Consider the following 14466-nt stretch of genomic DNA (forward strand, 5'->3'; position numbering starts at 1 on the left):
AAATAAAACCCAATTGAACTTTCATGAACACAAAGTAAGCCCAAATGGGCCAACCTCGGGTGCCTTCTACAGACACCCCTTAGGGAATGGTTATGAATAACTTAGAAGCCTTTTAATTAGCATATCTCTGTTCATATGTAAATGTGTGCTTTTGGAATAGTTGAGGTTATTTAATACATTCTGCTGACTGAAATATTTTAAACATTCCCTTTACAATTTATTCAACAAATTGTTACTGAACAGCTCCATGCCACAGAGCATGCCAGGCGTTGGGACGCAGTGGTGAGCAAGGACAGACCCGGCCCCTCCCTCCGGGGAACTTGTTGTCTCGTGATCAAGAGAGACACAAATCAAATCACGTGCACACACCCCAAAAACTGTAAAACTACAACAGTGATGCAGACTACAGGGGAGGGGTACATGGGGCTATAAAGTATATAAGAGGGGATTTGGCCTTAGTGCAAAGGATCCACGAAGCTCCCCCAGGGAAATGATGATTGAGGGAGGACCTAATGAAAGGGTAACTATGAACCAAGACAGGGAGAGGGGAGGAATCGGGACCGAGGATTCCTAGTGATTACTTGGATTATCACATGCAAAGGCCCTGTGGCAGAAGGGGGGTACTGTGTATTTTGGGGAAGGAAAGAAAAGCCAGGTGGAGAACTGGTGTTGAGAAATGGAGTCGAATCCGGGGGCCAGTCTCTTCCAGACCATGTTAAAGACAATCGTATTTATTCAATAAACATGCTTCATCCTTACCAAGAAAAACTTGCTAAGCAAAGACAAAACGTCAGTGCCGTTCCCGGCCTGATGATCACAGATTTGGAGCTCACGTAATCTGAAACAAGTTTTAGAAGTTCCACATACCTGCCAAATGATCTCAAAATCATACTTATTCCAAATGAATGGCTTCTATTAGATGAAAATGATATGAACGCACTAAGATGTGGGACTGAATAAGTAAAAACAGAGAAGACGCATGTTAGCAAAAGGACACATAAGCCTTCTAAACCACCTTCTGCTTTATTCCTTTGATGGTGGAAGAAAGGAGAGGAGGGAAGGGGAGGGAAGGGGAGGGGAGGCAAGGAGAAGAGACGGCCTCTTCTACCAGGGCCAAAACAAGCTTCTAGAAATTGTAAGAAGAGCCGGCCACGGGGAAGAGGAGTGGGCTCAAGCCAGAAAAGTCAGGCTTTGTCCTACCATGAATGCACCTGGGCTGGCCTGTCTGGTCGTCCCCCCGCGAGTCCAGGCCCCCAGTTCCTCATGTTAAGTCTAGGCTCTCCAGACAGGGCATTCTCAAGCTCAGAGCCAACCCCCCTGCACCCAGTTACAAACATCTTGCAAAGAGCCGGGCTTGAGGGTGGCTTTGTTTTCGAGAGCGTCGCGTCTGAACGTCACCAAGGCCACATTCTGTGATTGCAGGCTGGCGGTGGACGGGCCGTTTGGAACCGCACTGACGGACGTGTTTCACTACCCAGTGAGCGTGTGCGTTGCTGCAGGAATAGGGGTAACTCCCTTCGCCTCTCTCCTGAAATCCATATGGTACAGATGTGAGTCGCACACCCAGCTGAAGCTGAGCAAGGTATGGAAAAAATCATTAGTTCACACTTAACGTGGATTAAGAGGTTCCACATCCTTCTATCTATCATCTGCCAATTCCTGGGGAGGATTTTAATTAACTATGAGGGATAAATTCAAGGATCCTTAACTATACTTATGTTCTTAAAAATCTCCATTCGGTATTACATTTATGAGAAGGGTTATGTCTAATCTTGTTAAAGATGACAAGACATAAATTTTATTGCTTCGTTGCCATTACAGGACATGTAATTGCTCATGTCAGTAAAATATGGACGGGCTGCAAATGGCTTTGTGACTGGGCGACAGTTAGTGATATTAACAGGAGGCCTTTCCCTCAGTCTCTTTGGCCTGATACTCTGGTTGCAGGATGCAATTCAACATCTTCCTTTCGTGCACTCGTAGCCTTAACAAGAATGCCACGGTTGGAACTCACTGGCCTGCTTACTTGATATCGCCAAGCTCAGAATCTCTTTTGTCATGTCTGATGTGTTCTCTGACTAGACACCTCCATGGTTACCTTCCTTCCTTTGTCCTGCCCAGAGACTGTCCGTACTTTAACCCTCCGAGGCCCAGCCGTAGACACCAGAACAGCAGGAGAAAGGGAGCCATGTTGACGCCGAGGGGTGTCAATTCAGGAGGACTCGGGATATTAGGCGAGCCCGGTTCCGGTCCTGATTCTGTCACTTCTCGGGTTCACACTTTGGCTACACTTTCCCACCTGTCAAAGGAACTCACTTAATTCGATTAGCATGTCTGTCTAACATAGTTGGATATGAACATTAGTCTTATGATATGGCCCACAAAAGAGAACTCTGTGGTCATAAGAACTTAAAGTACTACAAATCTCATTCTAGGAGATTCACATCATTTCTTGCCCTATTAAATAAGTTCTATAGAAAAGAACCTCATTCGGTTTTGTTTCACCCACTTTTGTCAAGCTTAGTTAGCCATGGAAACCTTCTCCACCTAGCATTTATTAAGCAAGAGCATTCTTCAAAGTACTGGGGCAGTATGAGACTAGAAGAGCTCTAAAGTTGGGGCTTTCCCAACTAAGAAATAAGAATAAAACTAGCTATCATTTCGTGAGTTTCCAATGACAGGTGCTTGACATACACTTTCTCATTTGATGGTTATAACCTTCCCAACAACTTTATAAAGTAGAGAGAATACCAAGCTTGTTTTCCAGATAAGGAAGCTGAAGGTTAGAGAAACCAAAGTGTGTTCCCTAAAAATACATGGGTAGTAAAAGGCAGAATCAGGATTCAGATTAGATCCATCTGGCTCTTTCCATGACATCACCAACGTATGGTAGATATGACTGCCACCATTGTGTTATAGGCAGACTGTGGGACTCCTGGCCAGAGAATCCGCCCCAGCCTCACTCCACCCTCACTAAATGCATCACCTTGAGTGACTCAAGTCACCTCTCTGACTGGGTTTCCTGATCTGCGAAATGGAGAAATAAGGGCCCATATCCAACGGGGAGTTTTAATACCAAAGAAGACAAAGAAATAATGTAATGTGTGAACAATGTAACGTAAATGTGTACAGAATGATATAAAAGTTCATTATCACTGCCGAAGATGTGGCTCGATTACCACTTCTACTAGTAGCTTAGACCCATCAAGCCTTGACTACCTGGCAGATGGGAAGTTAGGCGTTTTACACATACTATCTCACATCATCTTTTGAAGGAGCTTATCATTTTTATTCCCATTTACAGATGAGAAAAATCGAAGCTGGTCACAAAGCTAATAGGAACGATAGCTTGTATTATCAAATTGTCATCATTGCCCTTTCAGATAAGTGACATCCTCAGTTTAGTCCTGAGGAACCCAAAGCACCGAGAGCTGGGAAATAGTAGAAGGAGAGTCCGAATCCAGACTCTTCTTTTGCTAAAGCCCATCGCCTCTCCTCTCTGCCACAGTAATTTCCAACAAAGTGTCTTAGTCTGTTGGGGCTCCTATCCCACGATACCAACAGAAACGTATTTCTCACAGTTCCGGCTGCTGGGAAGTTCAAGGTCAACGGACTGGCTGACGCGGTGTCTGATGAGAGCCTGCTTTCTGGTTTACAGATGGCAGTCTTCTAGCCTATAGCTTCCCTGGCAGAAGGGGGTGAGGGAGCTTTTTGTAGTCCTTTCTTCCTTTTTCATCAGCGAGAGTCCGATTTGTTGTCTCGCAGTTCTCGACTCAGGAAAAAAATAGACACAGAAGTCTAGAAGTCTGGAGTCTTTTTCATAAGGGCACTGGTCTCACTGCTGAGGGTTCCTCCTGGATAAACACATCACCTCCAAAATACCCAACTTCCCAATATTATCGCTTTCGGGGATTAGGTTTCAAAATATGAATTTGGGGGGGACGCAGACAGTCAGTCTACGGTACAAAACCAGTAAAACAGCTACTGTTCTATTTATCTGGGCCTCACAACAATGCTTTGTTATGGTTTATGAGGATATCTCAATCCCCTAAGCTTTCTCTTTCCTCTTGCTGTCTCCCAAGTAAAACTCATCCATACAGGCAGCTTCTTCCTTCATGGTTTTCCCAACACTAAAGGTCATGTTATATTTCACATGAAGATGGTGATGGTGGGCCTGACTTTCGTTGACTGATTCGCTCAGTGAGTAACTATTCAGCACCTACTACGTGCCAGGCCCTTGGATACAGACGTGACATGCCTCTCACTTTCCTCACACCAGACATAGAGCACCCCACCCTTCCCTCAGCATTCATTAGCCTTATGCTTTTATGTCATGTTCACAAAGGATCTCATTTCCCCTGATTCTGAGCTCCTTGAGTGCGGCTTCTTTGGATATGCATAATGAGATACACACACACACACACACACACACACGCTATAATTTTTTAATAAATCACCTAGTGAATAAATGTCTCCATGCCAAAACGAATGAACAAATGGCTTCCAAGCCATTTTTGATAAAATCCTAGTTTACGAAGATTAAGTCATGTTTATTTAACCAAAAAAGCTATCTGTTAATGTTATAATTCAAATAATATGTTTCAATTATTTTACTACAAAAGGAAAAATGTTTATAAGAACCCACAAAATCCTGACACCACCTCCTCCTTCACTATTTCATTGTTATTTCTGGGCTCTGTGTTTGGGGTTTCTCAAGGCTGTTTCAGCGGGAGGGTTAAGCAGTTACCACAAAGCTATAAAACAGGGACATTGATCTCCATCCAAAAAAAAACCCCAAAAAAAACCAAAACAAAAAAAAAAAAAAACAGAAGCCAAAGGATTGGAAATAAAAAAAGATGTTTTTATAACTTACAGAAACTGGGGGCAATATTGGGGCAATAGTCCACCAAAAATAAAGGTCAGAATAATGGTATATGGCAGAAGAAAGCTAAAAGCATAGAATCACAAAATAACTTGAGAGGTCTTAACTTCCCAGCTTTGCATGACCATGAAAGGTCAGAGTCTGTACTTAGACTGGGAAATGAGGAAATGATTTGTCTGAAGTCCCCCAGCTGGTTAACCGCTGAATCAGGGTCGGACCGTGTGTTTCCAATTTCCACATCAAGGCTCTTTTATGCAAGAGGTGAGATTTCATGCTATTGAAAGTTTAGGCTGCAAATTATGCTTAAGATTCACCTTGTTAGAGTCTACATGTAGCAGAAGAAGTTTAAAGAAGTTTTTCTGTTTTAAAGCCACTCTGTGCTTGTTTGAGTACAACTATCATTAGGCTTATGTAACTAATATTTGTCAGGACCGCCTACATGTTTTTGGAATATAAATACCCTTTCCATGAAACTGTCAGCATCTATATAATTTTTAAGTGCAGGGGAGCACAGCAGTACATATTTATCTAACAAGCGTCCTCACAAGTACAGCTCTGGACTAGAGTTTTCAGATTGTTCTCTTCTGTAGTAAGGAAAGGGGAAAATGCAGCCTAGGGGTTCTGAGCTGGAATTTTAAGCCTAGATGGTTAACTGCAGTGAGATGCAATTTCCTCCTCCCTGTATAAAAGACCGGTTGGCATAAAGGCATACATTTTTACATACAAGCCTGACGTTGCAAGCCTACAATACTAACAAAACCGAAAGTTTTGTTGGTTGTTAACCATTGCGAACTGTTAGCTCTTCACCCTTCTCCTCTGCCACGTTATTCTAGAACACTTCTAAGTTAAATGCAGGAGAATAGCCAATAGGACGCCTGCTGTTTCTTTAGGATCGTGTGTAGCGTTTTCTATTTGAAGCCGGGGTTTTAAATTTTCTTTCTAACTATCTTTTATTTTTAAAGATGGTGGGGAGGAGGGGGAGAAGTGGTTGGGAGGAAATTTCCCAAGAAGGCGAAGTAACAGCAAGTTAGAATGATGGCTTGCCAGGGGGGAAGGCTGTAATATGTGAAAAGAGGTGTTTTCAACACAGGAGTAGGAGTCAAACTTCACTTGGTGGAAGGCAGATGCGCACAGGACACATCTTCGGGATGAGGGGAGGAGGTGTGGGTGGTTGAGGAGTCCCTGATACAACTTGAAGGAAGCTGAGTGCTGGGCGTGTAAATACCCCCTGGCAACGAATGTCCTCCAACGCCTGCCTAACGGGATGATTAATTCCACATCGCACTCGATTTGTGAAGAGAGCTTTTGAAAAAAATTAGGACAGGTTGCTTGTGCAAACTGTCAAAATGATGAATGAAATAGGTGTGTACAAATGGGGAAGGGGGGATTGCGGGCATCAATATATTGGCTTATACATTTTAGTTCCCCTAATGTCACGGCCGTGTAGACAGGGCTGAGAGAACGGCCAACTGGAAGATTTGGTTCATTTTCTTAACTGCATATGTAATCTTCAGACTATAATAAGATAGATTACCAAAAAACTGAGATAATCTCATTTCTTCATAAATTGTCTTCCTTCATCGCCTCAATAATACATAACCATGATAATGGGTATTTATAGTGTGTCGCATGCAAGATGGCCTTGGGTTCTTAACCTAATATAATAAACAGATAATTCAAATAAAAAGACAGCATGGGCCAGTGGGAACAAGGCAAGGCGGCCAAGAAAGGCAAAAATCCATACTCTACTTAAATATATTAATAAAACAAAGGAGGGCCTGCTCTCTTTTCTAATGAATGAAAAATGCACTTAATTTAATCTGTTTAGTTTGAGAAATTATTTGCTTTCCCTTTTCCTCATACTGGAGCTCTGGCCACTCCTGGAATTGATCACCTCTGCTAACCACTCACAGTGCTGTAATAAATTGAACTGGGACACACGAGGCCACGTTTACCTCTCCAGAAAACACCCGTGCCCCCCCATCGTTCCCTAGACAGCCTCAAAAGACTTCAGTCCCCTATCAGGACTCACCCTTGCCCTGTGGGATAGTGACTAGTATTAATAGTTTTGATATTGTGGTTTATTAACCACACAAGCCATACGAGAGTATAAGGTCCTTGTAAAATATTCAAATAAAATAGTCAAAAATCTCCCTCCGTTGGCCTTCCTCCCCAAAGTAACCACCACCACCACTTTGTTCTCTAAGGGGTTCACCATTAAACATGGGGGTGTGTCTCATTCCCTTGCTTCTCCATGCATCTGCGCACGCACACCCACCCATGTGCATATCACGGTGTTATTTTATTCGTACGTAAACAGAGATGTGGGTAGGGAGAGACAGAGAGATGTGCACTTTGTTTTGTTGTTTTTTCCCTTTATATAACATGGCTCAGCGTGCCTTCAGCGTCAATACCTAGTGATTGACTATCATTTTTTTTTCAATATCTGAAGTTTATTGTCAAATTGGTTTCCATACAACACCCAGTGCTCATCCCAAAAGGTGCCCTCCTCAATACCCATCACCCACCCTCCCCGCCCTCCCACCCCCCATCAACCCTCAGTTTGTTCTCAGTTTTTAAGAGTCTCTTACGCTTTGGCTCTCTTCCACTCTAACCTCTTTTTTTTTTTTCCTTCCCCTCCCCCATGGGTTTCTGTTAAGTTTCTCAGGATCCACATAAGAGTGAAAACATGTGGTATCTGTCTTTCTCTGTATGGCTTATTTCACTTAGCATCACACTCTCCAGTTCCGTCCACGTTGCTACAAAGGGCCATATTTCATTCTTTCTCATTGCCACATAGTATTCCATTGTGTATATAAACCACAATTTCTTTATCCATTCATCAGTTGATGGACATTTAGGCTCTTTCCATAATTTGGCTGTTGTTGAGAGTGCTGCTATAAACATTGGGGTACAAGTGCCCCTATGCATCAGTACTCCTGTATCCCTTGGGTAAATTCCTAGCAGTGCTATTGGTGGGTCATAGGGTAGGTCTATTTTTAATTTTTTGAGGAACCTCCACACTGTTTTCCAGAGCGGCTGCACCAATTTGCATTCCCACCAACGGTGCAAGAGGGTTCCTGTTTCTGCACATCCTCTCCAGCATCTATAGTCTCCTGATTTGTTCATTTTGGCCACTCTGACTGGCGTGAGGTGATATCTGAGTGTGGTTTTCATTTGTATTTCCTTGATGAGGAGCGACGTTGAGCATCTTTTCATGTGCCTGTTGGCCATCTCGATGTCTTCTTTAGAGAAGTGTCTATTCATATTTTCTGCCCATTTCTTCACTGGGTTATTTGTTTTTCGGGTGTGGAGTTTGGTGAGCTCTTTGTAGATTTTGGATACTAGCCCTTTGTCCGATATTTGACTGTCATTTTATTTAGTGCCTTTGGAGCATCCCAAAGTATGGATAGCTCACAATTTATATAATGACCTTATTATTAATGAACACTTTGGCTGTCCAACAAGTCATATGAACTATAACGGGAACAAATGGAGGCACAAACAAGGAGAGTCCTCACTCACGGGGCAAAGCAGTAGCATAGCCATGAGATAATTAACGTTAAATATCTTTTAAAGAAAAAGTCTTGGAGACTAAAAATGGTTGACAAAGACTGGCCTCCGTCTTATAATGGTTAATCAGAAAAATTATTCTGTAATTATATTTCCTTAAAACGGAACATGGAAGCCACATTAAGGAAGTTTCTCAGTAAGAACAAATATTGCTTCAAAATTTGTTTGCGATTATATTCATCCAGAGGACCTTCACGACAACAACAACAACAAAATAAAAGCCGGGACAATAATAGCTACCACTTTTTGAGGATAACTAACATTTATTTATGTTTTCTAATCAGCCACAGTCTTTATCTCTTTGGAGAGAAAAACTCTCTTTTTGGAAAATGGTACTGATTCCCTCAGTGGCAAGTCTCTGTCACCCTAGTTGTTTAGAGTTTCTGACAGTCCTGTATTTTGTTTTTGTTTTTTTTTTTTTATTTTTTTTAATGTTTATTTATTTTTGATTCAGAGAGAGACAGAGCATGAATGGGGAAGGAGCAGAGAGAGAGGGAGACACAGAATGTGAAGCAGGCTCCAGGCTCTGAGCTGTCAGCACAGAGCCCGATGCGGGGCTCGAACTCACGGACCGTGAGATCATGACCTGAGCTGAAGTCGGACGCTCAACTGACGGAGCCACCCAGGCGCCCCGACGGTCCTGTATTTTGTACCGCCTGGGTACCTGAGCATATAGTTCAGGCTGCTATAACAGAAATACCATAGACTGGGTGGCTTAAACAGCAGATGTTTATTTTTTTCACAGTTCTTGAGGCTGGAAGTCCGAGATGAGGAAGCCCACATGATTGGGTTCTGAGGAGGCCTCTTTGGCTTACAGATGCCCACCTTCTGGCTGTGTCCTCACATGACAGAGACAGAGAGAGCTCTGGTCTCTTCCTCTTCTAAGAAGGACACCAATCCCATCATTGGAGGTCCCATTCTCATGACCTCACCGAAATCTAACCTCCTCTCAAAGGCCCCACCTCCAAATACCATCACATTGGGTTTCAACCTATACTTTTGGAGACAACACAAACATCCAGTTCATAACAGTGGGGAACAGAGGGCGCTGTCCGGAAGGAGGCGAGGTCACAGTGTAACCCACTGGCCTTCTCCTGGGTGGAGGCCGTGGTCAAGGTCAAGGTCAACGCTGGCATTCCGTAAAATGCCTCCTGTGGGCTTTGCACACGCAGAGCCTAGAATGCACTTGGCCGGTGAAGGGGTTCCTCTTTTTGGACCACATCCTACAATCAATGCTGATATTCACAAACTGGCGCTGGAGATAAAGCGTGGTTTCACCTCTTCTCAGTGATCACCGCCTCTATAATTCACAAGTGACCCATGGGAACACAGACCCCCCAAGTAAAGCCAATGATTCCCTTTGCTCTCTCTAATATAGACATGTGGTATGCATTCTGGAAGCTCCTCCAAACAACAGAGAAGAGAACAGGGGTCGCAACTGACAGGTCTGAGCACTTAATGCACATGTTACACACTGTGCTTCCATGACCACAGGCACTCTCACCCTCACCATAATCCCGTAGGTTGTTGTTCTAGAGGGTGGTGGGCTTTCTGCCATTTTATGTACTCGGTCATCCAGGCTCACAGTAAATAACCTGCCCCCAGTTACCCACCATGGGGATGGTGAAGCCAGGAGTCTAGAACAGGTTAGAGGACTCACAGGCTCACAGTGTCCAACTACTCTGCCTCACCACATCATCAAACTCTGTCCTCAGGTACAATCTCCTTCTTTGAAGAGGAAATAAATAAAAAATTGTTGGCCCCGTTCCATCCTCGGGGGATCGATGTGGGGTCTGAAGAAATAGAGGTTGTACCTGTGGAGGTATCCTCTGCCTGTGTTCAGAGATGACTCTCCAGGCCGTGAGATAGGAGCCTCTCACGGCGGGGGGGGGGGGGGGGGGGGGGGTGGGCACCAGTGGACCCCCCTGGGAAAGTCGATGGGTAGCTTTTCTTATTTCTTTTTCTGAGATTGCTTCTCCAAAAGCGGCGCAGATCCATTTCCTTCTGACCCCAGAGTACCTTGACCTGGTCCAGTGCAATTCTGCAGAATTCGAAGAGGAGCCCAGTTTCAGAGAGCGTGGGTGGTGCTCGAAAGAGAATACAGCTCTGTGTGTCGCTCAGACCCAGGCCCTCCGAGGTGGGGGTGGCTGAGTCTGGTACGGTGGTTCGTGCCAGGAATGATGTGACATGAAGGCTTGTGACAGGCCACGTGCACACAGAGCGCTCTAAACCCATTGTGGGCTGCCGGAGTAGCCTCGCGAAACGTCTGCGGATCCATTATATCTCTAGAAATGTGTGCGACGAGTCCTGTAAAAGCAATAACTTTGTTACTGTGAAAGTCCTGAACTTTCATCTCTCTCCTGAGGATGACTTTCTACTTAACAAAACTTTTTAAAGTCGCCTTAAGTATTTGGGGCCCCGATACCAGCTACAGAATTCTGGAAACCACGCTTTAGACTGGTAACTGATTTGGGGTGGTTTTTTTTTTTTTTTTTTTTTTTTTTTGGAGACTGAGGAGGGGTGAGTGTGGGAAAGATCACAGAGGTGTAGCCTGTAGTTTGGGATATTTGTTCTACCAGCGACCGGGTCCTTCCTACTGGACGAAATGCAGAAGTCGAACTATCCTGTCCCTTCACAGTGAGTATCCCTCACCGTTAGAAGGATGAAAGAGAGTCAAAGTAAATAGCCTCTTTCTCCGTTCAAAGTCTCTTCTCTTCTTTTTCTGCCTGAAGCACTTCTGAGACTGAATTCAGCTTTCCTTCATTGCCTCTTGCACCAAAGCTGCCCTGTGTCACCTGTAAGTCAATTACAGAGGGAAAAACACACAAAGCCATTAGAAGGAAGTAAAAAGTATAAAAGGCCCGGCAAGCCCTAAGAACACTGACACACTGCTAAGCCACAAGAAAGCAAGAACAGGCATGATTTCTATTTGAAAGGATGAGGGTCAGAGTGTGCAGGAAGCTCAGATGTGGGCATTTTTCAAGTAAGGATGATTGAGACTGGATTTGAAATTGACAGGTTTTCAAAAAAGTAAACAGGGTATTTTTCCTACATGAAGGCATGCTAAGCACGTTCCTTAAGGAGTGGAAATAATAGAAAATAAATCAACGATGTTTGTTTTAACCTGAATGCCACCATGAATGGTCCTGGGCAAAACAACCTACTGAGAGCAGGAAGCAAGGGGAGGTGCGTAAGCAAGAACGGTATTAAATTCAATCAATAGGTTTTCTGTTCTGCCACGACCAAAGCAAGGAAAGAGGAAGGCTAAGGTTTTCAAAGAATAATTTACTTTTTCTAGGTTTATTTATTTATTTTGAGAGTGAGTGCTCCTAAGTGTGGGAGGGGCTGGGACAGAGGGAGAGAGAGAGAGAGAGAGAGAGAGAGAGAGAATCCCAAGGAGACTTCACACTGTCAGCCCAGAGCCCAACGCAGGGCTCAATCTCAGGTTCGTGAGACTGTGACCTGAGCCAAAATCAAAAGGCGGACCCTTAACCGACTGAGCCACCCGACTGCCCCTCAAAGAATAATTCAGATTAGGCACTACACAAAGTGAAAAGAAAGAGGATAGCAGTATTCATCACCAACCCAGGATGTCAAATCAGCCTCCCTTGCTTCATGATCCGTCCTCAGACCTGCTAGACACTCCCCCGTGCTTTCCCCTCTCGCGCAAAGTCAAGGTGGCCCCAAGCCCCATATCTGTGCTTCCCGGCCTCCCCCTCAGACCTCATCTCTTGCTGCCTCCCCTCCTTCACAACTCCAGCCACACCAGCCCCCTGGCTCTTCCCCAGAGGTCCCAGTCCTTGCTCCCTCCATCAGTACCGTGATTCCCCTGCCTCCTTTACGTCTTTGCTCAAATGTCCCCTTCCCTTGACCATCTGATGTAGTATCGCAGCCCTTTCCAGCCCACCTTGTGTTTCTCCATAGTACTTACCACCCTCTGATGTATTCCGTGTTGTGCTTTATTGTCTTCTTCTGCATCTAAACGCAAACTCTAGGAGAATGGCAAATTTTTGCTCTTTTGTTTGCTCTTAAAGTGCCAGAGCCGAGAAGAGTCTCGACATAGAGATGTAGGACACATTTGTTGAGTCAACAAGTGAGTGAATGAACACAATCGCTGTACTTGTGTGTTGGGGGCGGTGGGGGGGGGTGGTTCTTGGGGCACTCACCGGAAGGAACCATGGCTCAGATTTACGACTGCAAAGAAACAGGCACTCCGTCGGGGGGTTACCGCACTTAGAGATTATTATCGGAGCTGTAGTGGTACCGTCTGACAAATATTGGGCTCTAATTCTTTTTTTTTTAAATTTTTTTTTAACGTTTATTTATTTTTGAGACAGAGAGAGACAGAGCATGAACGGGGGAGGGTCAGAGAGAGGGAGACACAGAATCTGAAACAGGCTCCAGGCTCTGAGCGGTCAGCACAGAGCCCGACGCGGGGCTCAAACTCACGGACCATGAGATCATGACCTGAGCTGAAGTCGGCCGCTTAACCAACTGAGCCACCCAGGCGCCCCTGGGCTCTAATTCTTAAGAGAAAAGGTCTTATCCTCTAGCTTTTTTGCTCTTACTGACTTCATATTAGAAATTCCTGAACAAACCTGGGAAACATGGGCAAGATGTTTAGCCTTGAAATACATTCTGTGATCTTTTTTGTTTCCTCGTGAACTTGATCTGTTCATTAAATCTCATCTATAAGTTTCATCATGTTTGTGAGCTTGCAGGCTGGCTGGTGGAGAGAGGAGGCAGGGAACACCACCTATCAGAGGAGATGTTTGCTGATGGAGGTCAAGGCCAGCCCCCTGGTAGATCTCGTTAAGTAACAGAGATGTCTCTTTGGTGGGGAGTGCAGGAAAACAGTAATGAGTAGCAAGGAACAGGGCTGTGAGAAAAATCAGGAGAATTAGCAGATCTTTCTCCTGTGGTTTCTTCCAGGCACAATTATCTAAAACTCAAAGCACAAAAACTAAGCCTTTATTTCAGCAAACCCATAATACTCCTTGCCACATGCCATTTGCTAAACACAGAGAGTTTAAAAAAAAATGTTCCTAGACATAATTTCATTATAGTAGTTGACACACAAACTATTACCACCACCCACTAGATTTCTTGGACACTGATATGTCTGGCTGAGGGGAAACTGCTGGCCCGTGTGGCTTCCTTCTGCAATTACCATAATCTCCACCCTCCGGAGGTCATGATGCGGAAGTGGATTAGCGCACAAGCCTTTGGCGTCTCTGGAGAAGAGAGTTCAAATCCCGAGCTTAGGTCATGAGTAAAGATGAAGGGGGTTGGTCTAACGGTTTATTCCCCTTGGGGAGCCGTGAAAGGCCCAGCTAGTTATGATTATTAACCTCACTGAAAAGAAGCACAGCCAGGAATGTGGTGAATTGGTCCTCATCCAGTGAAACTGGCAACAGCCCACAGACTCCTGACTCTGAATTCACTCTGGACTTTTTCAAACACAATGTGAATTTTTTCAAAAGAAATCACAGTGTGACTGTTCCCTGGCAGAGAGAAGCATGTCATTTTGCAGAAGTGCCCATTTGAGCTCAAATAATTTAATGGAGATAAAGCAGTCTGTGATTATCAGCACATTATGAAGAGCGGGACAGATCCACTCTCTTGTCTTCTCTCTTGACAGGTGTATTTCTACTGGATTTGCCGGGATCCAAGGGCTTTTGAATGGTTTGCTGATCTCTTACTCTCGCTGGAAACACTCATGAATGAGCGAGGGAAAGCTCACTTTCTGAGTTATCATATATTTCTTACCAACTGGGATGAAAATCAGGTATTGATAAGACTCTTAAAATGATCAATATTACATACGTCATTTAAAAATAGAGCAAAGGGAAGAGAAACCATGTCAATAATGAGCTGTATGGTTATCTGGTGGCATGAAAGACTTATTTGTCTGTTCTTAAAAAGGAAAGAAGGATAAAATAAAACCAGATTAGAAGAGTTATTCAAATCATAGCAATGGAAAAATCTACAGTTAACTTGCTGAAGAATAG

At 44.2% G+C, this 14466-nt stretch overlaps 1 protein-coding gene across 1 annotated transcript in view; it reads left to right on the plus strand.

The window, feature by feature from the left end:
• Positions 1–14466, plus strand: part of NOX3 (NADPH oxidase 3) — a 62079-nt gene that overhangs the window by 31981 nt on the left and 15632 nt on the right. Inside the window, exons 10-11 of the mRNA XM_015084929.3 lie at positions 1423–1582; positions 14097–14243. Coding sequence (XP_014940415.1) covers positions 1423–1582; positions 14097–14243 — 307 coding nt within the window. The remainder of the gene's footprint in view (positions 1–1422; positions 1583–14096; positions 14244–14466) is intronic.

This window comes from Acinonyx jubatus, chromosome B2 (genome assembly GCF_027475565.1).
Source record: "Acinonyx jubatus isolate Ajub_Pintada_27869175 chromosome B2, VMU_Ajub_asm_v1.0, whole genome shotgun sequence".
In the NCBI taxonomy this organism is placed as follows: Eukaryota; Metazoa; Chordata; class Mammalia; order Carnivora; family Felidae; genus Acinonyx; species Acinonyx jubatus.